The sequence below is a fragment of the Canis lupus genome, chromosome 14, assembly GCF_048164855.1.
Source record: "Canis lupus baileyi chromosome 14, mCanLup2.hap1, whole genome shotgun sequence".
Classification (NCBI taxonomy): Eukaryota; Metazoa; Chordata; class Mammalia; order Carnivora; family Canidae; genus Canis; species Canis lupus.
This window is the reverse complement of record NC_132851.1, coordinates 5,082,141-5,104,859: the sequence shown is the minus strand read 5'-3', so window position 1 is coordinate 5,104,859 and position 22,719 is coordinate 5,082,141. Positions and strand designations below refer to the sequence as shown.

At 39.2% G+C, this 22,719-nt stretch overlaps 1 protein-coding gene across 5 annotated transcripts in view; it reads right to left on the bottom strand.

The window, feature by feature from the left end:
- GRHL2 (grainyhead like transcription factor 2) overlaps positions 1-22,719 on the bottom strand; it is a 157,843-nt gene that overhangs the window by 96,548 nt on the left and 38,576 nt on the right. For all 5 annotated transcript variants that reach the window (XM_072774067.1, XM_072774064.1, XM_072774065.1 and 2 more), the window contains exons 2-4: positions 14,542-14,737; positions 8,666-8,733; positions 3,663-4,056 (exon numbers count right to left, since the gene is read on the bottom strand). In XM_072774067.1, coding sequence (XP_072630168.1) covers positions 3,663-4,056; positions 8,666-8,733; positions 14,542-14,709 — 630 coding nt within the window. In that variant the 5' untranslated portion in view covers positions 14,710-14,737. The remainder of the gene's footprint in view (positions 1-3,662; positions 4,057-8,665; positions 8,734-14,541; positions 14,738-22,719) is intronic.

The following is a 22,719-nucleotide window of genomic DNA, read 5'->3' as shown; positions in this document are numbered from 1 at the left end:
AACCAGTTAGGAATGCCATGATTTAATTTATGTCAGATTTAAATAAAATATGCAAAATAAACACTGATTTCCAAAGCTAAGAGGGCAGCTAAACCAAATTTAGTGAGAACAGTCTTCACACTGAGTTTCTGGTAAGTTACTTTCTCATCTACTTCCAAATAAAACCCAAACACAATAGTTTCCTTTCACAGGCCTCCTTATCTACAACACAAACACAACTGATAACACACCCCCCAAACAGCTTGATGGTTCTGTTGACATTGGGCCACATCCATGGGCTCTTCTGTGACTAATGGAATATTTCCACACCTGGTGAGAAAAACATCAGTGGCAAACTTTTAGTGAAAAAGCATGAGCCTGACATTCCCATGTGGAGTAATTTGCATTTCCTGCAGAAGCACTCCAGCTATTAACTATTTCAAGCAATATGGCCCAGGAAGCTAAGAAAGCTAAGTTTAAGACAATATTTTTTATTACAAGGACATTAAAAGTTTGATTATAAAGCTACCAGAACTCAAGAAATATGGCAGCCTCTTAAGGGCAGGGAATTTATCTTGTCTCACTTTGCTTTTCCCCAATTTCAGAGAATACAACAGGAATTCAGGAATGGCTGGTGCCCGAAGAAGAAGGGCTACCAGAGCAGCCTATCTACCTAACTCCCTGCCAACACTGCAGAGAGCTAGTCCCTTTGCTCTTCTTCCCCCATCTGAAAGATAAGAAAGGTGTAATGACATTGATAAAGGACACTCAGTTTAAAAAAAAAAAAAATGTTTAGGAATTGAACTACTGGGACGCCTGGGTGGCTCATGGTTGAGCACCTGCCTTTGGCTCAGGGTGTGATCCCAGAGTCTGGGATCTAGCCCCACATAGGGCTCCCCACAGGGAGCCTGCTTCTCCCTCTGCCTATGTCTCTGCCTCTCTCTCTGTGTCTTTCATGAGTAAATAAATAAAATCTTAAAAAAAAAAAAAAAAAAAAAGGAAAGGAACTACTGAGGATTAGAAGACCCCACACAGTCTTCTTTAAGAGTGTAGAGATAATCGGTAAGGACATTGTTCCTGGAGCCTGATAGCTTGGGATGAGTCGCATCTCTGCCACTTACTGCAATATGACCATGGACATCGGTAGGTTCTCTGTGCCTCAGTTTCCTCACTTGGAAAATAGAGATGACAAAAATAGTTCATTCCTCATAGGGACTTCTCCAGGATTAAATGAGTATATTTCACTCAGAATGATGTCCAGCATATAGTAAGTAGGCCCATCAAATGTTTATTATTTTTAAATATTATTTGGGATGCAATCTCAATATGAGGTAGCTGCATTTTGTCCCAATGGTAACTAAGTGGGCAACAGGCTGCAAGCACTTGGCACACTGCCACCACACTAACTCCTCTTTAAGAAATTAGGAACCATGAGTTTCGCCTTTTGCCATTGTCTTTTATTGTCCTAGGTAGACAGAAAAAATGGGAAGGCTATGACCCTCATCTCAAATACAGAGGCATTGCTCCTAAGTGTCAAAGAAGCTGACATGAACCAATTAAAAAAAAAATGCGTTAAGAATTCTAGGTCAAACATTAGAGAACTAATTCAAGATTACACCAGATCCCAAGGCAACTACATGGAGACAAGACTGTCTTTCTAACAAATGGTGCTAGACCCACTGGATATAGATACCACACACACACAAATGGACCTTGACCGTTCCGTTATGCCATTATGAAAGTTACAAAAGTTAGCTCAGGATGGATTATAAACTATATGTGAGAGATAAAACTATTAAAAGCCTTGGAAGAAAAAAAGCAAGAGAAAATCTTTGCAACATTGGGTTGGACCAAGATTTCTCAAGCAATACATCAAAAGCCATCAACTACAGAAGAAAAAAAAAAAGATTAAATGTACTTCATCAAGATTAAATACTGATGCTTTTTGAAAGACATAGTTAAAAAAACAAAAAGGCTACCAGACTGTAAAACATGTAATTGACTTCACATTATTTAAGGAACTCTTAATTAAAGGAAGACAGATAACCCAATTTAAAAATTGGGCAAAATATTTCAAAAGATATTTCATAGAAGTTATAAGAATGACCAAACATGGCACATGAAATGATGTTCAACATCACTACACATGAAAGAAGAGAAAATTCAAACCACAATGAGATACCATCACATATCCACTAAAATAGCCCGTTAGAATGACCAACCAAGTTTGGGCAAGGATAAGGCAAATGGGAACCCACATATACTGCTAGTGGGAAGGTAAAAGGTACAGCCACCTTGAAATGCTGTACAGCAGTATCTTATAAAGTTACACACACATTTACCACATGATCCAGCAATTCCAGTCCTAGGTATTTACCTAGGAAACAAAAGCACACGTCCACATGAAAGCATATGTAGGACCGTTCACAGCCCCATTATTTAAACTAGCCAAAACCAGAAGCAACCAAATCTGTTAATTAATTGGTGAACAGATCAACAGACTGTAATACAGCTTACCACTATTTAGCAAGGAAACAAAATAAGCTTTTAAAACAAGCAACAAAACAGCAACTCAAAAAGTAAAAGAAAAAGTGAAACTATAGACAGAAGGCAGATCAGTGCTTGCCCAGAGCCAGAGAGAGGAGGAGGTTTCACATGCAGGGGGTCAAGAAAACTTTAAGGGTGAGGGAAATATCTATGGATTCTGACATTATATACAATTAATCAAAACTTTCAAACTTCACTTAAAACTTGTGAATTTAAAACAAACAAGCAGGGGGCGAATGGACGGTTTAGTCGGTTAAGGATCGTGAGCTAGAACACCAAACCAGGCTCCACAGTTAGTGTGGAATCAGTTGGAGATTCTCTCTCCCTCTGCCCCCCTCCTCCTTCTTTAAAGCAAATAAATAAATCTTTTTTAAAAACTTTAAAAATTAAAAAAAAAACAATCAGAGAATCTTGTTTGTGTAAGTTCTACAGACATGTGAAAAGAATATGTGGTTTCTATCTGTAAAGTATAAAAGGTATACATATACACACTTGATTATGATAATACAGATTCCTTCTTGAGTATCTCATCACACTAGGTCTTAAAGAGTTACACTTTCAAAAATGCATAGGGAACACTTTCAGCTACCACTTGGAAGGTTAAAACTAGAAAAACTTTACAAAGTAGGAAGTTTCCACACAAACATCTCTTCATTCCTCATAAATATTTAATTTCAAGACTAAAACTAAAACAACGAAATATCATTTAAGGGTCAAGAAAAATTTTTATTATTTTATTTTATTTTATTTTTCGAGAGAGTGAGACAGCATGCCAGCAGGGTGTGGGGCAGGGGCAGAGGGAAGAGAGAAAGAATCATACGCAGGCTCCACACTTAGTGCGGAGCCCAATGTGGGGCTCAATCTCACAACCCTGACATCATGATCTGAGCCAAAATTAAGAGTCGGATGATTAACTAAGTCACGCAGGCATCCAGGGGTCAAGAAAAATAGAAATACTCCTCCGCACACATAGATCAAAGATTTATTAAAACCTTTTTATAAAGATACAGACACATTTTTTTTAAACCCCACTCACAGTTTAATTAATCTATCCCACTTAAAAAGCAAACAGAAACAAAATTAGCTGGGGTCTCTGGGTTTAGGTTCTGGCTACAGATGACAGCGCCAGTACTCACCTCAGTGTTTCCATCCTTGAAGCTCTCACTGTAAGTGCTGTCCGGGGTGCTGCGCTGGTCATCTTTGAGGTAGGTGCTATGGCTGGCCATGGAGGGCACGCCATACTGAGTCTGTTCAAAGATAACCACACGTTGTTCCTCACCATCTCCCCGGGGATAGTGCACCGGTGGGGCCATGAAAACAGGTGTGAAATCTTCAGCTTTCACCACTGTGATTCCTGACACGGGGATGATGGCTGGGCTCTCAGAGATGTTTGTGCTATACTGTTCTCGTTTTGAATTCTCCAGGTGGTCTTGATTTAGGGAAAGGTTCACTGGAACAGTCTTTAGGACCTGCACTCGGTTTTCTCCTCCACTCAAATTACCCTGGGCTTCACTGGTGCCAAGACAGTTTCTGCATGGTGAAACCCACGCCCCCACACACAACATAACAGAATTAGAAAAATCACCATTTTGCAACTCCTAATAAAATAACTGATACAAGCAATAATCGGTAGATGTTAATGCCATTAGGGGAAAAGTTGATGGTGAATTTTACAATGGAATGCAGAGGATCTTTGCACATCAATAGAAGTAGGGCATGTGTTTCGTAGTACTATGCAATCAATCCACCTATAAAGTGCAATTGGGGAGAAAAAAAGGTGACCCTAAATTTAAGCAAGTCTTTATATCTAATTCCCAGCTCTCCGAAATTACAGGACTCTAGAAGAATGACTTAAACAACATCAAAAGGAAATAATCATACAAACACAACGTAGTACATCTTACTGACCTGGTTTCTTCAATAAGTTAGAGGCATGAAAAAAAGAAAAGAGAATGGGAAGCTTGTTCTAGATTAAAAGATTTGAAAGTTATAACAAATAGGATGAGTAGATCTTGTTTGGATCTTGATCTGAAAAACCAAAAAGGCATTTATGAGACAATAGGATCTTTGAGGCAATTGAATATGGACTGGGAGTTAGGTGACATTAAGGAAGTATCGTTCATTTAGTTAGATGTGATAATGATTTTGGATTATGCTATAAAACATCCTTTTTATTTAGAGATACAGATGAGAAGTAGTTAAAGATGAAATGACACGATGTCAGGAACTTATTTTAAAGATTACTGCAATTAATAAAAAAGAAGAAGAAGAAGAAGAAAGAAAAGAAAGGTAGAAATTAAGCAGATGTAACAAAAAGTTACCACTGCTGAATCTGGAGAATTGGATGGGTATGAGACACCTAGATATGTTTGAAAACTTTCAAAGGAAAAAGTTATAAAATAGCTTTTTTAAAAGGGTGAGGGGAAGACAATAATTTAAAGGGGGGCAGTGGGAAGAATATTTTTCACAGTTCTGTGGGTTAACCTCCTTGTAGAAAAAAAAAAGGCAATGAGAATTTATCATTAAGATATTTTCACTAAATTGAGAAACAACATGGGCTCATTGATATCCTCTTCATTGAATGGCTTTCACGACTTGAGGAACAGTGGTGGTATAACTTGGGCTTATGTAAAACAAGATCTCTCAGATCTCAGACCTCCTGACTGGTACAGCGAGAAAGGAGAGGGTTTGGAAAATTCATTCTCACCAGGCTGGAATAAAATACTTTCCATTTATACTATAGAATTCTGGGAGACAGCAATAGCAAAGAGAAATCCGTCAATGGAAGAGTATTGTTAATAGCACAACGATTTTACTAGCAAAGTCCCTGCAGTCAGTTAAATTTGGGGTCACCTCTCACTTATTTATAGATTATTCTAAATGATATGGAGAAAAAATACATATTTTGCATGGAGTCCTGTCTCCAATGTCTGTTTTTTTTTTCTTTTAAATTAGTGTGATTTCTGCGGCTAACTGGCATCTCTCATAGAAAAATACTTGAATAAAATTGTTTCTTCCCAGAATTAATCTCTCCTGACTCCTCTGAGCTTACCTGTCAAGCAAGACTATGTAGTTTTAGCCTTGATTTCTCAGACAAATCCTCAACGTGAATGAAGCTTGAGGAAAACATGGCTTCACATGAACAGAGCCAACAGAAAAATACTGAAACTTCTTGGAGCCTGTCACAAATCTGTAGAAATCATTCTAGAAAGTAATCCTTTAAAGTATAAAATGGCAAGTCTACAAACATCCTGCTTTAAGTACTAACCTGCTTCCATGGTCATAGCAATAACATGACTCCGTATATAAGACACAGCAAAAATTTAGAAATTATGTTTAACCTGAGTCCAGTTAGCTAGATGATGCCAAATCCAGACCACCCATTTATGTCAGCATTTCCTAAACTCCATTGTTTAGAACACTGCATAGAATGTTAATAGATGTTCCTCAAAGAAAAGACTCTATGACAAAATCAGTATTTTTTAAAAAATTGCCATAAAGCTATCCTGTTGTGGGCCACAAACGTAACACAGTAAACGCTCCCAGGCATTCCTTCACCTGTTTAATTATAACCCAGAATTTCCCAAACTAATTTTACCTCAGACTCTTTCGTGGAGGATTAACTATTAATATTTGTGGATAATGTCCTATAAGTTGGATGTAAAAGGAGCTGGTCTACATTGATTAGCTACCAAAGCAAGTGTCCAGTTCCACTCCTCTGGACTTTACACAAACACAGACTTACTGCCTTTGACAAAATATTCAAAGTTCACTAACTCCATTTCAGGCCAAATTTATTAGGTCTTTAAATTCATGCAAAACACAAGTCAAAATATTTGGGGCATTCTTATAAACAAATATTAGTGGAACGCCTGGGTGGCTCAGCGGTTGAGCGCCTGCCTTCAACCCAGGGCACAATCCTGGAGTCCCCTGGATCAAGTCCCGCATGGAGATCCCTGCATGGAGCCTGCTTCTCTCTCTGCCTATGTCTGCCTCTCTCTCTGTTTCTCATGAATAAATAAATAAAAATCTTTAAAAAATAAAAATAAACAATTATTAGTGAACTATAGAATTGTATAAACCTAGTCAAATCGTCATTACCATATACGGGAATATTAGATGCAGCATCATCCTACAATGTGTACCCGCCTTGGTAGAACGGTAGTTTTAGAGGCTCAAGAACTTCAGAAAGATGTCCAAAAAATGGATGATTAGAACAAAGTAAGAATTATTTGGATCTACTGAATCACCTGCAATAGAATTTAAAATTGAACAGAATATTGTAATACGAGAAAAATGCAATGCTAAGAATAGTGCATTAAAAATACTTTTTAGAAATTTTGGATCATGCCATCAAGATTTTCAGTTATTTTTCCATGTACCAACTTCTATATACAGACAGTTGTAATGATATCATGCTAGCACATGGCACCTTAATTCATGAAAATACATTGCAGACCAAATGATATCCTTCCAAATTAAATTCAACCAGAAGTCTCAGTCATAATTAGTCTATACAAGGCGGTTTTGTCTACACCTCACTGCCAGTGTTTTTGAAGGTGCTCCACTGAAATCACAAAAATAACCATTAAAATACGAGGGGCTGGGACGCCTGGGCAGCTCGGCAGTTGAGCGTCTGCCTTTGGCTCAGGGCGTGATCCCGAGGTCCCACATCAGGCTCCCTGCTGCCTATGGCTCTGCCTCTCTCTGTGTCTCTCATGAAGAGATAAATAAAATCTTAAAAAAATAAAATGAGGGGCTGTCACCCTTTAATGTTGTTCTAAAAGATGCTTTTACGAAAAATGGTCTCTTTTGTCCTTTATGATACAGACAGAGCACATATCTTCAAACATGTTTTCCCCCTGACTCTTCTATGATACTGGTATACGATTTAACAGACAGGACACACTTAGCTTAATAAATACTGGCTAAATGGAGGAAAAGCCACAGGACCTGAAGAATGTCAGGCTCTTTCTCCCTGTGGGCTACTAACTAGAGCCCACGGCCCCAAAGACACTATGGAGCATCAGAAGATCCCTCTGAAACTGTAAATCAGATGCAGACAGCTTAATCTCTGCTGAGGATGTACTTTGGGGGTGATGCACAGCCCGGAGCTGCTGGGTGGTAGTCATTAACAAGATCATCATGTCACAAGCAGTTCCTCTCAAGGTCAGGTAAGATTCCAATGTATGTGCTAGCAGGGGATTTCATTTCTCCTGGCTTCATATTCCCATATAAAAGAACCACCAAGAGGAAAACACTGTGGCTTCTCCCCATTCCTCAGCAGAAGAGGGAGACATCTGATTGGTGGGTCTGGGAGAAGCAGCTGAGTGAGGAGGTTCAATCCCTCCTGTTCCCTGTTTAGGTCTGGATTATCCTGACTGAAGAGAGAGAACTCCAGTCACCACTGCCATACCATGGTGGCCTGTCCCTTCAGGGAGACCTGGAGACCTGCCTGAGATTGGGTGAGTAGACATATCTAAATCAGGATGGACACCTTGCAAACTGGATTCAAAAATCTCATTCTCCATTGGCTTAATCAGAAATAAAACTGATTTTTTTTTCCTTTTTAATTTCAATCTGTCTGCATCTTGTTTCTCAATTGGTTCTTAATTCAGGGTTGCAGGAAAGGTGGGGGTCACATAATGATCTCCTAACATCTTTCTTGACCCTGCACCCTCATGGTGTCTGCTGCTACTCATGGCTCTCTACCAGCTGCCTCCTGGAGGGAGAAACAGTCCAATCTCCTTCCTCTCCCACTCATCAAAAGCAATTTCTACATGGCTCACTCCCTCAGGGACTTGATTACAATTATCCAGCCATGGGAATGATCAGAAAAGTTTGCCCTGGCAAACTTGCCAGCGTTTCACCTCTAACCACAGATTTTCAGCCTTCTTGAAAGAAGATAGGATATATCAAGAACCTGCTGATGACCCTTTGAATGCACAACCAAAATATGCAATTTGCTCTCCCTACTAAGAGATACAGTTTGGGTCCAGACTAAAAGACAGAAGAGGCTAAACTCCTTGATCCCATCTCCTCTCAAAAGCAAAAATTATAGTTTAATGCTGTTGTTTTCAAAAATACAGAAAAAGAGTTATTTGGGGAGCCAGGCATATTCCTTTACATAACACCATACCTTTTATCCTGTTCTTCTTGGCTGTCACTTGCTTTGCTTACAGACAGCAGCCTCTTGTCTCGGGGAACCTAGAAATATTACCAAGCATAGTCAGACTTATGTAGATGTAACTGTGAGTAAGTATAGAGCTAGAGACCAGCATAAGCAAAGATATTCAAATGGAATGTTCTCCAGGAAAAGGTGGCACATCTGCCATAGGCAGATGAGTAGTCTGAGTGGCAATGACACTCAGACGCAAAAGGGGTGATGATAAACAGAAGGCCATAACGATCTTGGTTGTGCTGTGCACCTGCTGACACAGGCAACTCAACGTGACCACCCTCCCCCACCAAACCTGCCCCACCTTGGGAGTGAATGAGGGGAAAGAAACACCATGAGTGGTGGGGGAAACTGGACCCTGGAACAGATAGAAATCACCTTGGGTTTAGCATCCTCTCAAAGAACAGGAGCGGACCCTCCACTCTGAGGAGGGACCTCAGGTGCTGACACTGAGAGGAGCAAAGGGCATGCGGCTGTCCCGTGCAGAAGGACAGCAGCATGTAGTATACCTGGACCATCCTTGAACCACCACCCCTCCATAGCTTGTAGCCTTGCTTCCATAGTTGTTCTTCTAATGCACTTTTGTTATTGTCTTGGCAACCACAACACCAACACATTACCTGGAAGATTAGTGAAAATGTGCTACTACAGAAAAGAGATGCCTCTACCAGCCACATTTCTGACCACCATCCAATCGCCCCACTGCAGTACAGAACATTCTCTTGTCTCTGCCATAGTTTTCAAACACATGAATAAAAGGTTTAGATTTGTTTGTGTGGTTGATTGGATGTTTTGCTTTGTTTTTATTTTTGTGTTTTTTTGCCACATCTCCACATTTTCATGCTAGCCTCACTCCTTTGCACGCAAATGCAGCCTTCATTATTTTGACATAAAAGAGCCTTTATGAAAAGTATCTCTCTTCTGGATTCTTCCAGAATTTTTTATGGTTTCCACTCACCTGGATACACAGGCAAGCCCAGTCAGCTGGATAAGAGAGGCAGCATAGCATAGTAGCTACCAGTCAAGATCCAGACCTGATTATCTAGGTTCGAATCTCAGCTCTATCAGTAACTAAACTCTGCCTCACTTTCCCTATCTGTAAACCATGCTTAATGGCAGTCTTATGTCTCACAGCATTTTTACTAAAATTAAATGAGTTAATTTTTTTCAAAGCACTTGGAATATCTGGTACTTTATACGCATTTGTTAAACAAATATAAAATAAATCAGAGTATCTGGGTGGCTTAGTGGTTGAACGTCTGCCTTTGGCTCAGGTTGTGATCCTGGGGTCCTGGGATCAAGTCTCACATTGTGCTCTCCACAGGGAGCCTGCTTCTCTCTCTGCCTATGTCTTTGCCTCTCTCTGTCTCTCATAAATAAATAAATAAAATCTTAAAAAAGTAAAATAAATAAATAAAATAAATCAATTTTAAGTCTTTTGTTCACATGTCAATGTTGAGGGTTTACAATGTGCCAGGCATTGCTAAGTGCTAGATAGAAATGAGGTGAATGAAACATAGCTTCTACCACCAACTGAAGTTGACAGATAAACATAATGTTCACAGTATCATTATTCACAATAGCCAAAAGCTGGAAAAAAACCAAATTCTGTTCACAGATAATGAACAAAAAAAATATGGTATATATGTATACAATGGAATATTATTCAGCCTTAAAAATGAACTGTGGATACATGTTCTAACATGAGTCTTGAAGACACTTATGCTAAATCCCATATGTCTCAAATCTATCCACTTCCTTCTGGATGTTTGCCTCCTGGTTCAGCCTCCAATATCTCTTGTCTGGGCTACTGTATCAGCCTCCCAACTGGTCTCTTCTCTCCTTCACTTAGTCCCTGCAAATCCACTGGATCCATTAAGAAGATCCAGACTCACTTTAAAAATGCAAGTCTAATCTCATTACACTCAAACTTGAAATTCTTCAATGCTTTCTATTACTCTTGAAAACATGGCTCCAAAAAGTTCCCACCTCAACTTGAGCAGCCTCGATCAGTGCTGTGCATGTAGCCACACTTTATCTCAAACACACAATGCTCCTTCTCTCAGCAGAGCCATCAAAGTCCTCTCTGTCTTTGGATATCCATTCCACCTCCATATCTACCACCATTGCTGGACGGTCACAGCTAGTTAATGAATATTAGATGGGTGGATAGATAGATGGATATACAGATAGAAAGACAGATAAATGGGCTATATAAACGGACAAACAAGCAAACCAACAAACTGGTTTCCAGCACTACATGGTCAACAAAACAGATAGGAACCAATTAGCCAAAGAAGCATGTTTTCATAGAGCTGGAATCAGATAATAATGAACCACCAGCTCTCTCACAGGAAAATGAAGTAAGATAAAGTGAATGAAACCACTTTTAAAATTAACTAATGGAATTTGTTGTTTTTCTGCCATGCCTGAAATTCATCAAAAGTTCACATTTGACTTTAAAGCTGCTATGGATAAGTAGCTTGAACTGGATAGAAAATTGGGCTTCTATTTGAGGCCCTAAATTTTGAAAATTCTAGCAATTGGTTATTTTTTAATAATCTCATTTAATATAGTTTGAATGGATTTCTAAAAAGTTGAACCCATCTTTAAGTGGGGGTTCAAAAAGGCAATTTCTAATGGTGGACAGTGTCATGGACTGAATTTTATCTCTGCAAAGATCATGTGTTGAAGCCCTAACCCCAATGTAACTGTACCTGGAGATAGGGTTGTTTTTGTTTTGTTTTGTTTTTTTAAGATTTTCTTTGTTTATTCATGAGAGACACAGAGATAGAAGCAGAAACATAGGCAGAGGGAGAAGCAGGCTCCCTGCAGGGAGCCCAATGTCGGACTCAACCCCAGGACCCTGGGATCACACCCTGAGCCAAAGGCAAGACACTCAACCACTGAGCCACACAAGCGTCCCAAGATAGGGGCTTTCAAGAGGTGATTAGGATTAAATGAGGTCATAACAGTGGGGCCCTAATCCAATAGCACATGTCTTTATAAGAAGAGACACCACAAAGAAACATATACACTCAGAGAAATATACACACACATATGAGCACACAGCCAGAAGGCAGCCATCTGCAAGGGCAGGAAGGAAGAGAGGCCTCACTGGAAAACAACCATGCCACTACCTTGATCTTGGACTTCCAGCTTCCAGAACTATGAGAGAATAAACGTCTGCTGTTTAAGCTCCCCCTAGTCTATGGTATTCTGTTATGGTAGCCCTGCAGACTAATACAGTGTAATTATTCAGCATTAGGGAATGTACAGGACTGTCTAGTGACCTTAAGTAAATCCCATTTAGTAGCCTGAACTATAAAATATGATGGGCTTGGGACGCCTAGTGGCTCTGCAGTTTAGCGCCTGCCTTCTGCTCAGGGCATGATCCTGGAGTCCCAGGATCGAGTCCCACATCAGGTTTCCTGCATGGAGCCTGCTTCTCCCTCTGCCTATGTCTTTGCCTGCCTCTCTCTCTCTCTCTCTCTCTCTCTCATGAATTAATAAATAAAATTTAAAAAAATAAAATAAAATAAAATATGATGGGCTTCACTGCAGTGATCCTATGGTGACAATTTAAAATTTACATGAAAAGACTTTGAAATGTATGAGGTATTATACCAAGATATGTCTTTGCAGTTTCCAAGGACACAGATCACCATTTCTTGAGTGCCTGCTGTGTGTCACACACTCCACTCTCTGACAAAGCCCACTATTGTCCCCTGAAGGGCGATGTACTCCAACCTTAGAAGCGAGGGAAAATAGTGTATTTAGGACTTCCAAAGAGGTATAAAAAAAATCTATAGAATTTAAGTGATGATATATCAGTAACTGTTACAATAATTTAACTTTCCAAAACATATTCAAAAAATAGAATCTTTTTTCATTAATATTTTACTTCATACAGAGAGAAGGTCTACCCTCAAAGTAGATTTAACTTTGTTGTAACTTTAGTACCATCACAAAAGTTGTGAATGCCAGAGATCTGACAAAGCCCCGAAAATTATCATTTGCACAGTTTCCGGAAACAAGACTAATTCTTAATGTTTAAAATGTTTCAAGTAAAAATATAATATAGCTTGTATGAAATAAAAGGGGCCATATAACTCTATTCATCCACACAATTTCAGGAAACATTTTATTTCAATATTTTATTTCCTAAATTAATAAATTAATCCTGAAAAATATTAATTCAATAGAAAGAGTTATAGACTTGGCAACAAATTGAGTTTTACATAAACTCTCTATTCTGCATCTGAACATATTTAAAGACAGTAAATGTTTCAACTTTCCTTTAAATATTAAAAAATGCAAGAGGAGAAGTAACTAGATACCATATTTACTAATAATTATTCTCTGAACCTATGGGAAATAAAATACATTGCTTTAATAAATTACTAAGTATTTTGTTTTGAGGTATACTTCTCTTTTCATTAATGAAAAAGAATTGCCATCTAATACAGGTATCTGAAATGATTTCCATTTCACAGAGATGGAATAAAATCTATTTAAAAAATTAGAACAATATGTCTTCAAAATATATCTTGACATTTTTCTTCAACATCTTACAAAACTATTAGCTAACATATTGGTTTAATATAGTTATAAAAGCCGCAAAAGGAAGTTGTCATGGCCCAAGTGATTACATCAGGGTCACATTAATGGTAGGAGGTCTTCAGAAGTATGAGAACTCTGGTTTAGGAGACAGGAAATAACACAACTTGCAAATGTGCAACACAACTGCTGGAAGGACGGAGAAAGCAGGAAACGAGGAAAACAGGAAGAAGAGACTAAAGCTTACTAAAAGGAGAATTGTTCTTCTTGGATGATCTCATGATGGAGGGAGAGAAGGAGGCGGGGACTCAGTTCTTATTCTAAAATAAAGCATTCACTGTGCCCAACCAACAAAATAAACACAGCCATTTTCACCTTTGTGCCAATTCCCAGCATAAGCCAGTGCTGTTTACAATCAAAGCTGGCACTCTCCTCATTCAGTAAATACATGCTGTTTTTTTACACTTCACCAGTGCTAACAGAATAGATCGTATCTTTCTAACAGACAGACCACTGTGTCCCTTAGGTTTCCTAAAATACTCCTATTTTGAAGGTATTGTGTGGCAGGTATTCTTGAAATGGAAGTGAATTATATTCATTTTGTTTTAAAGGTTTTTCAAAATAAATATTTATTACCCATCAAAACAAATAGAAAAAGGATTATAACAAAATTAGGTTTTGAAATTGCTACAAAAGTCTAACACAAAGCACTCATTAGAATATTCCTTATAAGACTTTAAAAAAATCAATAAATCTAGAAACCCTGAATGATTCTTATAAAATGAGAAATCTAAAAGCAACCTAAATGCTCAATAACCAAGTGATGACTAAATTGAGGTATAGCCATGTAATGTAATTTTTTAAAAGTAATCTCTACCTCTAACATGGGGCTTGAACTCACAACCCCGAAGTTATGAATCCCATGCTCTATTGACAGAGTGTGCCAGGTGCCCCTGTAATATTTTTATTCACCAAAAATCATAAAGAGAAATGGCAGCAAGGAAGTATTTGCAATATGGTATGAAGTACAAATTACATGGAGATAGTATGTACATATGTGAACAGAGGCCACAGAAGTAATTATTCCAAAATGAAAACTTCCTCTGGGTGAGTAGTGAAGTTGTACTCCATTGACGAGAACACAGGGAGACAATGAGAATAGCAACAGGCTGAATTCCAAAGTGAGTGTGGAAATACTATGTTCTCTCCCCTCTTCATACCAACAAGGAGAGTCTCTGGGGTCAGACAAAGGAGGGAGGCAGGGCTGCAGGATCTACCTTGTAGTAGTCATACAGTAGGCCCAGGGCAGCAGCACTGTCCTCATCACCGTTAATGCTCATCATCGCCTTGGTGGCCGCCGTCAAGGGATTCTCCAAATATGACTTCCAGGCTTCATCCTCACTGGTGTAGGCTCTTCTGGTATTGAATGGAGGGTCACTGGGCATGGGCACTAATGCCACCAGTCGTTTATTACTGGAAAATAAGAGAAGTGTGGGGTTCATTATCAGAGAAATGTTCCTTTTTCCACTAAAAATACATACATTAAATGGTTAATTTGTACTTCCCTAGAATGGAGAAGGGAAGTGGATGCCACATTGCATTTATGGAGCCCTGAGAAGTAATGATGGTCTTTACAAGGTTGGATAAGTAATGCAAGGTGATTCCCTCCACACTTGATTTTTCCTATTCTGTCATTCTAGGAGCCAAATCATTTTTATTTGACTGCTCTTTATTACTGAATATTAGAATGCATGTGACCCTGTGGGAAGCAGGACATTTAAGTCTCTGAGTTGTAATTATACATAAATAAATAAATATGTATAATATATTAATGCAGTCAATACATTAGCAATTACCAAAAACTTTCATCTAGTTTAACCTACATTTGAAATTGCTTGCAAATTTATAGGCCCATCCAAGTCTCTTAATTAAAAATGGCAGAAGCTATTTTGTAAGTAAGACATTGCTGATATGCTGCATGATAAGAATATGAAGCAACACACAGACTTTATATGAGAATCTTGTGTTGCCCCCAGGATCATATTGAAATGACACAGAAGCTCCAGGCTATAAAATCCTCATGGAGAGTGAGGAGAGTATCTAGAGAATTTTCAGTAGAAACAATAAGGGGATGGAGTCATTTATCAATCCAAACCAAGCCAAACTTGGGTAAAGTAGCAATTGACAAGGCAATTTCTTGCAGAGGATGTGACAGTGACTCAAATACCCAAATACAGTGACAGTCCTCAGCAGGTCCCTGGGCCGGGACTAGAGGTGTTAGGTAAAGGAGCCTGGAGAGGCTTTGGCATTTGTTTCCTGGCCCTCTACTGTTTGTTCATTGAAAAATAACCAAAATGTAACAATGACATATTGTAATTCAATAACCACTACAACTCTTAATAACATCATACAGACAAGTGACAGGACTGGTGAAGACAACACCTGAACTAATGAATGGAAACTGAGCCACCATGGGTCCTCTATGGTCACTCAGCTCTAACCTTTCCTTTCAGAGGAACCTTTCAGCTGACACTCCTATGGGACCTTCCAATGGGAGATGGTCTCTCAGCTCACTCTGTGATAAAGAACTGGTGTGCACTCTCGATAAAGACTGCATGGAAGGCCCTTTCTGTGCTGGCACAGTGCGATGCCTGTGTGAGGTCAGAAAATGACACTGTCATTGGTGGTAAGATCTATTAGGGAATGACACTGGGAAATCCACATTTAGTAGAGTGGAATTCTAGGCTAGATAGACTCCAGGCCCCTGACTTCAACTCTGCGCTGGTGTTCGGTGAAACTGTTTGGGAAGAAAGAGATGATAATGAGTTGCAAATGAAGTGGATTAAAAGGGTCGTAATGAGGTTTCTGGAAGTAAAGGGGGAAAACCCTGGTGGAAGGGTTTCCTGAGCATGAGGCCATGAGGTGACATGGACTGGCAGTGGGTACTGGAAGTGAGTCCTTGCTCACCATTTACAGACAGAAAACTTTGAGTTTCAGCTTTTTCATGCCTTAAATAAGGACAGCAACGCCCACCCTACCAGGCTCACAGTACGCCTGTGAGAAGCAAATAACATAATAGAGAAAATAGAGTTCTAAATTACACTGTGCTATACAAATAGCAGGTACAATGATGAATGCACAGTTCTTTGTTTCTATGAAGTTTCTGGTGCAACAATTTTTGGTGAAGTCAGTTATAGTTTAAAAGTGTTAAAGATAACCATGTTAGGGGGAAACTGAAGTTGTTCGCTTAGCAATACTCCTTAAGTATTTACCGCAAACTCGATAGGAGCCAGGCCTTATGCTAGTCATCAAGGATGCAGCGTGGCACAGGAAACAGATGTTGTCCCCCTGACCACATAGCCTATAACCAAGTGGAGAGACAACACCACCATTACAAGAGCAACAGGTGAGAGAAAAGGAAATGGACAGTGCCATGAGGGTATATGACAAAGGGGACCAACCTAACTCGAGAATCAAAGAGGAGCTGAAGTTTCAACAAAGACCTAAAGGTAGGGATGTGGTGGTCCATGCTGAAATGGGTAGATGTGGAAAACATTTTGCAAACTGAAGGATGTTTTGGGTAATTTGGAATAATGGAATATTTGACAAAAGGAGCACATTTCTATTCATTTTGGAATCAGCTAGAGAAATTTATACTATTCCAATCTAACAGTAAAATAGCATTTTCATGTTGTAAAAATTACTCATTTACATAGGATAGAGTTGGATTTGGGGACAGAAATGTTGGTGACATCCTAAGAGTCTATCAGTGGAAGAAATGAGGCCTCTGGGGAGAACCAAGACAGCAGAGATGGTAAGCCCAGGTGTGGCAATGCCACCACCACCCCTTCTGCAGTTGTTCAACTGGGGGCATCCTGGGTGATTCCCCCATATAGAGGGGGAGACAGCAAATTCTGAAACCCCATCTGTGCCCTAGAGGGTCCAGCCATCATGCAGCCTTCCTAAAATGCTCATCCTACAGGAAGAAATGAGAGCTTCATGTTATTTGCAGTGACCTAATTATCGAAAAAGATTTGGATCTGATTTTCTTTGATGACTGAGAGAAGCATATATTGCTGGGGAAAAAGAAGGTGTTAATTACAACACTGGCTAATTTCCAAAAGTCTGGCAGGAAGTGCCAGGCTGCAGGATAAGAGCCAACTCCTGGTTTGCATTTAGTGGTATCCTGATTCACTGGAGAGATTTTCTTCAAGTCTTCCTTCTTCAAGTCCCTACTCCTCCACCCTGCTGAGTCTTCTGGAGTGCCGATTTCATTGGTTCTTAGTACAAATGTTCAGTCATAAATTTAGATTCATCAGCCTTACCCCTATGATGAAATTGTTGATGAATCCTTACATGACTAGTGGAAAGAGATATTCTGGGAAAGTACAACTTGACTAGCTGTTTACTTTCACATTTTTTTTTAATTTTTATTTATTTATGATAGTCACAGAGAGAGAGAGAGAGGCAGAGACACAGGCAGAGAGAGAAACAGGCTCCATGCACCAGGAGCCCGACGTGGGATTCGATCCCGGGTCTCCAGGATCGCGCCCTGGGCCAAAGGCAGGCGCCAAACCGCTGCACCACCCAGGGATCCCACTTTCACATTTTTGATGGCCAAAGGAGCCTTTTATGCTCTTTTCTTTAACTGCATAATGACTCTGATTTTTGTTTTTTGGTTTTGGGTTTTTGTTTGTTTGTTTGTTTCATAAACTATAATCTCTCTGGTACAGAGCATTGTTGAATAAAGCTTGGTTTAATAAAAAAAAATAATAATCTCTGGTACACTAAGCAAACGTGTAGCTGTATAAAGACAGGAAAGTTTCACAGAGCAGATTTTACCAGAGTTTGGAACACATTCTGGAGCTGTTTCATCAATCGATCTTTTGGAATGGCAGTTCTACTTCATCTCTGGTCAATTTTTAAACATTCTTTTTGTAGTTTTAGGTATAGTATGTTCTGGGTAGCCTCAAACACAGAACTGTAAACAGCAGCATAAACTCGATCCCTGATCCTTTGGAGAAAAGTTTAGATTAACACCTAAGACCCATTCACAGCAAGGCTAAAGGCTGTTTTAGGTCACACATACAACTTTGTGTTCTCCTTTTTTTCTTTAATCCACTACTTCACTCCGTGGATGTTGAGAAAACAGTTGAGAGATGAGTCATCAGCGGAAGTAGGGAAAGAGGTGGAGCAGTCATGTGATTGAGATCACAACTCAGAGTCAGGAAAAGCTCCAGATCTCTCCGCCAAAGGCAACCTACCATCCCCCCATGAGCATTAGCAAGAGTCTAAGGCAGGAATGCTTTGCTAGGGAGAAGCCAACGAACAGTAGCGTACCAAGTCTTTACCTTCTAAAAATATGTGCAGTAATAGTCAATAAAACCAGACATAAATCTGTTCCACTTGGGACCACAAAACAAAAATGAGGGCATGACATATTCACACAAATTACCACTTTCGATCTGTTTCTCATCATCCATTTCTTTTATACCTCCTAAAAGGTCGCCGTTGGTTTTTGTGGGTTTTTTGTTTTATTTTGTTATTGTTGTTGGGGTGATGGGGTGTCAATCCAGAGGGAGGATGGTATTGGAGTTGAATAAATCTCAGTTTTAATTTCAGTTTTGTCAATTGTTGAATTTGAACGAGTTACTTTCCTTCTCTGGGCTTCCTTCTTCATCTGTAACATGGTATCAATCTCTCATAGTGTTATAAAGGAATAACTCAGATATTTATGGCACATAACAGATAAATAGTTCCATTAATAATAGTTGGAAGTATTACTTCTCTTTAAGAATGATTCTATTCATCACCATTAATTCTATTAATTATTTTTATTTAGAAACAGTTATATTATTTTTCTGTTCAAAAATCCAATAGACTGTTCCCAGTTTTTAATCTCTTTGAATTTTCTCAGACTTTTCTTACTTCTGTAGAATCTTGCCTTGCCTGGCTTCCCAGACATTGTAGGAAGGTGGTTCTCCTCTGCAGCTCACCATTCTTTCCTAGTTTTTATTCCACCTCAACTCTCCTCCTATTCCTCTAATTCTGATAATCCTGGGGTCTTTGCTCTTTTGTCTCCATTGTTGATTCTTATGACTTTCATTGATTTTCTACCTTAATGACTAACATGTATATTGCCAGAGAGCCAGTTCTGCACTTTCTGCTCAGATGCTCTTAAACTAAACATATCCAAACTAAGCTAACCACCATTTCTCAGTTGGGCACTCCTCACCATCACCTCTGTCTCTGGTCGTCTAGAATCAAATCTTGTGTACTAGTTTAAAATATAGACTCTGGAGACATAAAATCTTGTGTACTAGTTTAAAACACAGTCTAAAAAACACACACACACACACACACACAGTCTGGAGACATAAATCCTGGCTGCACTACTTACTGGCTGTGTAACCCTGGACCAGTTAGTTCATCTTTCTGTATTATCAGTTTCCTCACTTGTAAAATTGGGATATACCCCCAAATGAAGTAGAATAATGATATCCTTAGTATTTTTGTCAGAATTAAACACAGACACAGTGTAAAAGCTGCGTACCCATGAGCTAGTGTTATTTCTCTTTGCTCTTTACACAGAGTCAATTACCATATTCCATCCTCATAGCTTTGGTCTTCTCTCTTCAGGCCTCCACCCAGTCTCCCTATCGTTCAAGTTTCCCCTCTTCAATCCAGATTGCAGCCCTGTGGAATAATCTTCCCAGAACATCTAAGTAGAAGTTGTAGTTTCAAAAATGATACAGGGAATGCGAGGAGCCATATTTTTCATGTTTTCATAAAATCAATTTATGATGTACTTGTAAAGTTGGTTGTGAGCTATAAAGTGCTACACAAATGTAGGTTGCCTTTATTTTAGGAAGTATAACTGTACATTTAACCAGCATTGATCATATATAAACTTTCTCTTACCTCCTAATTCTCACCAATTAAATTAAGGATTCATTCTTCTATTCTCCTTAAATTTGAGCTACAACACTAGGAAACCAAACAGATTTACATAACAGACCAGAGGCAAAACAAGGGAAGACTAAAATCCAATCACTAAAGGTCTGAAAGTCATGGGCCATTCTCCTACCCTGTTGTCCATCATCCTCAACAGTGACTTGAGTTGGGGACAAAATAATTTTTCCACTTGGGACAAGCCACATCCCTCTCTCTCAGAAGTGCAGCTTTTATATCATTCTCAGGATTTCATGTTATATCCTGTACTTCAATCTCCCCCTCCAAACCCCATTCTCATCTCTTTCTTGTTCTCTCTCTCACACACACAGACTTTATCATGAGATAATATGAATTCTATTCTCCACATAGAATATTTTATCTTACACTCTGAGTGTTCAGCACTTGGGGTTTAGTCTTCCTCTATTTCAATAGCTTGAAGCTGATCTACTGTAGCTGATTCCTGGCATATAATTCCTTTAGCTCCAGGGGTGGAGGTGATGCCATATTCAGACCCTAAACTTAAGAGTGAAGTTTCAAGAAGTGACAATTATTCTTTCTTTTGGAATCTTAGCATTTTCTCCATTAACAAAATAATACTTGCAAATAGAAACTGGTGAACCAATCATCCTAGCCAGGGTTAAAATCACTGTTTAAATGCCAATGATGTTAGTCATTCCACTGCTGTCTTCCTTCAGCAGTGAATATTCTCCTTTTGGTGTTTGCTCGAGGAAATCACAAGAGATAGCAGACAGCTTCCATGTTAGAACAAGAGTTGAAATTCATTAGGAAGTATCTACACTGAGAACTTGTTCTTAATGACTCTAACCTTAGCCTTTGACCTCATACATATAGAATTCGAGGAAAATGAAATGAATCCACGAGCCTCGGGTAATATTGATAATCTTCATATTAATGACAGTTATATGTTTTAAAAAGAAAAGATCCGGGGATCCCTGGGTGGCTCAGCGGTTTGGCGCCTGCCTTTGGCCCAGGGCGTGATCCTGGAGACCAGGGATCAAGTCCCAAGTCAGGCTCCCTGCATGGAGCCTGCTTCTCCCTCTGCCTGTGTCTCTGCCTCTCTCTCTCTCTCTCTCTATCATGAATAAATAAATAAAAACTTAAAAAAAAAAAAGAAAAGATCCAATTAATTCAATATACATAATACGATGCCCTCCATCACGCAAAATGGATAGGTTTTAAAATTATAAACTTTAGTGAGGGTGCCTGGGTGGCTCAATGGGTTGTGTCTGCCTTCAGCTCAGGTCATGATTCCAGGGTGCTGGGATCAAACCCAGTGTCCATGGCTCAGTGGGAGCCTGTTTCTCCCTCTCCCTCTGCTGCTCCCCCTGCTTGTGCTCTCTCTCCATCAAATAAATAAAATATTTTGAAAAAAAATAAAAGACAAAACTTATGTTTATTGAAAATAATAGTTTCACTTTATATATACTCATTGCCAAATATGCTGATTCACTGGTTGACACTTATTACCTCTCTCTCCCTTCTCCTCCCTTCCTCCTTCCCCCGCCCTCCTGCACCTTTCTCTCTCTCTCATTGGTGTCCCAGCTTTGCTAGTGTCCTTAGTCCACCTAGTAAGTAATCCAGAACTGAGTCGGAGAGAATGAGGAAAATAACTAAGATATAGAAAAGGCAAAACACAGGGCACTAGTAACCACCATAAGGAGAAAGGTATTACAATCGGAAGTGGAAGGAAGAAGACAAGAAAGAATCACAAAATAAAAAGATTTTGCAGAGATCTCAATCTGTGCTAAACTAAAACTGGTTAACATGTGTTTGCCTGTAAATCAAAATTCAAAATGTTACCAGTGATCAAACGTGAGTTTTTATTTGCTTCTTTCTACTTTTACACTTTTCAAATAGTGTTCAATAATAAGTCACGCATACTTAGAGAGCACCTCCCATATGCCAGATATGAGTTTTCTAAACCCCTAACATGGGTTAACCTTTTATTCCTTACGATAGCCTTAAAGTCAGGCAATGGTAATGATGCCCTTTGCACAGATGAACACATTGAACAGAAAGTGCTAAGTAATCTGCCCGAGGTCACATAGCAATAAGCTCAGAACTGCTTCCCAGAGGGTGAGCTCTTAAGCATCCTTCCCTTCTGCCTATTCTTGACTATGCTGTACTTTCATAATCAGAAAAAAAAATAAAGTCACTTGAAAAGAAGGAACGAGAAAAGAGTCTGGATACAAGAGTCCAAAATCACAAGGGATTTCTTACACGGAAGGAAATGAGAGGATGTCTGAATTCAGAATACTAGAAAAATTGTGCAAAAGGGAAGTCTATAAGGTTCTTGAAAATAAAGACAACATGTTTAAATTACTTGTAGAATTCGAAGGTACTAAAACATTCTGCAGGCTCCATATCATATTAAGCAACACAAATAAATTGGGGGGGTGGGTAGAGGAAGGGTAGTAACTCCTCCTTAATTCATCTTCAGCGTGACATAGATAGAGGCCATCTGTTTTTAAATATCCTGT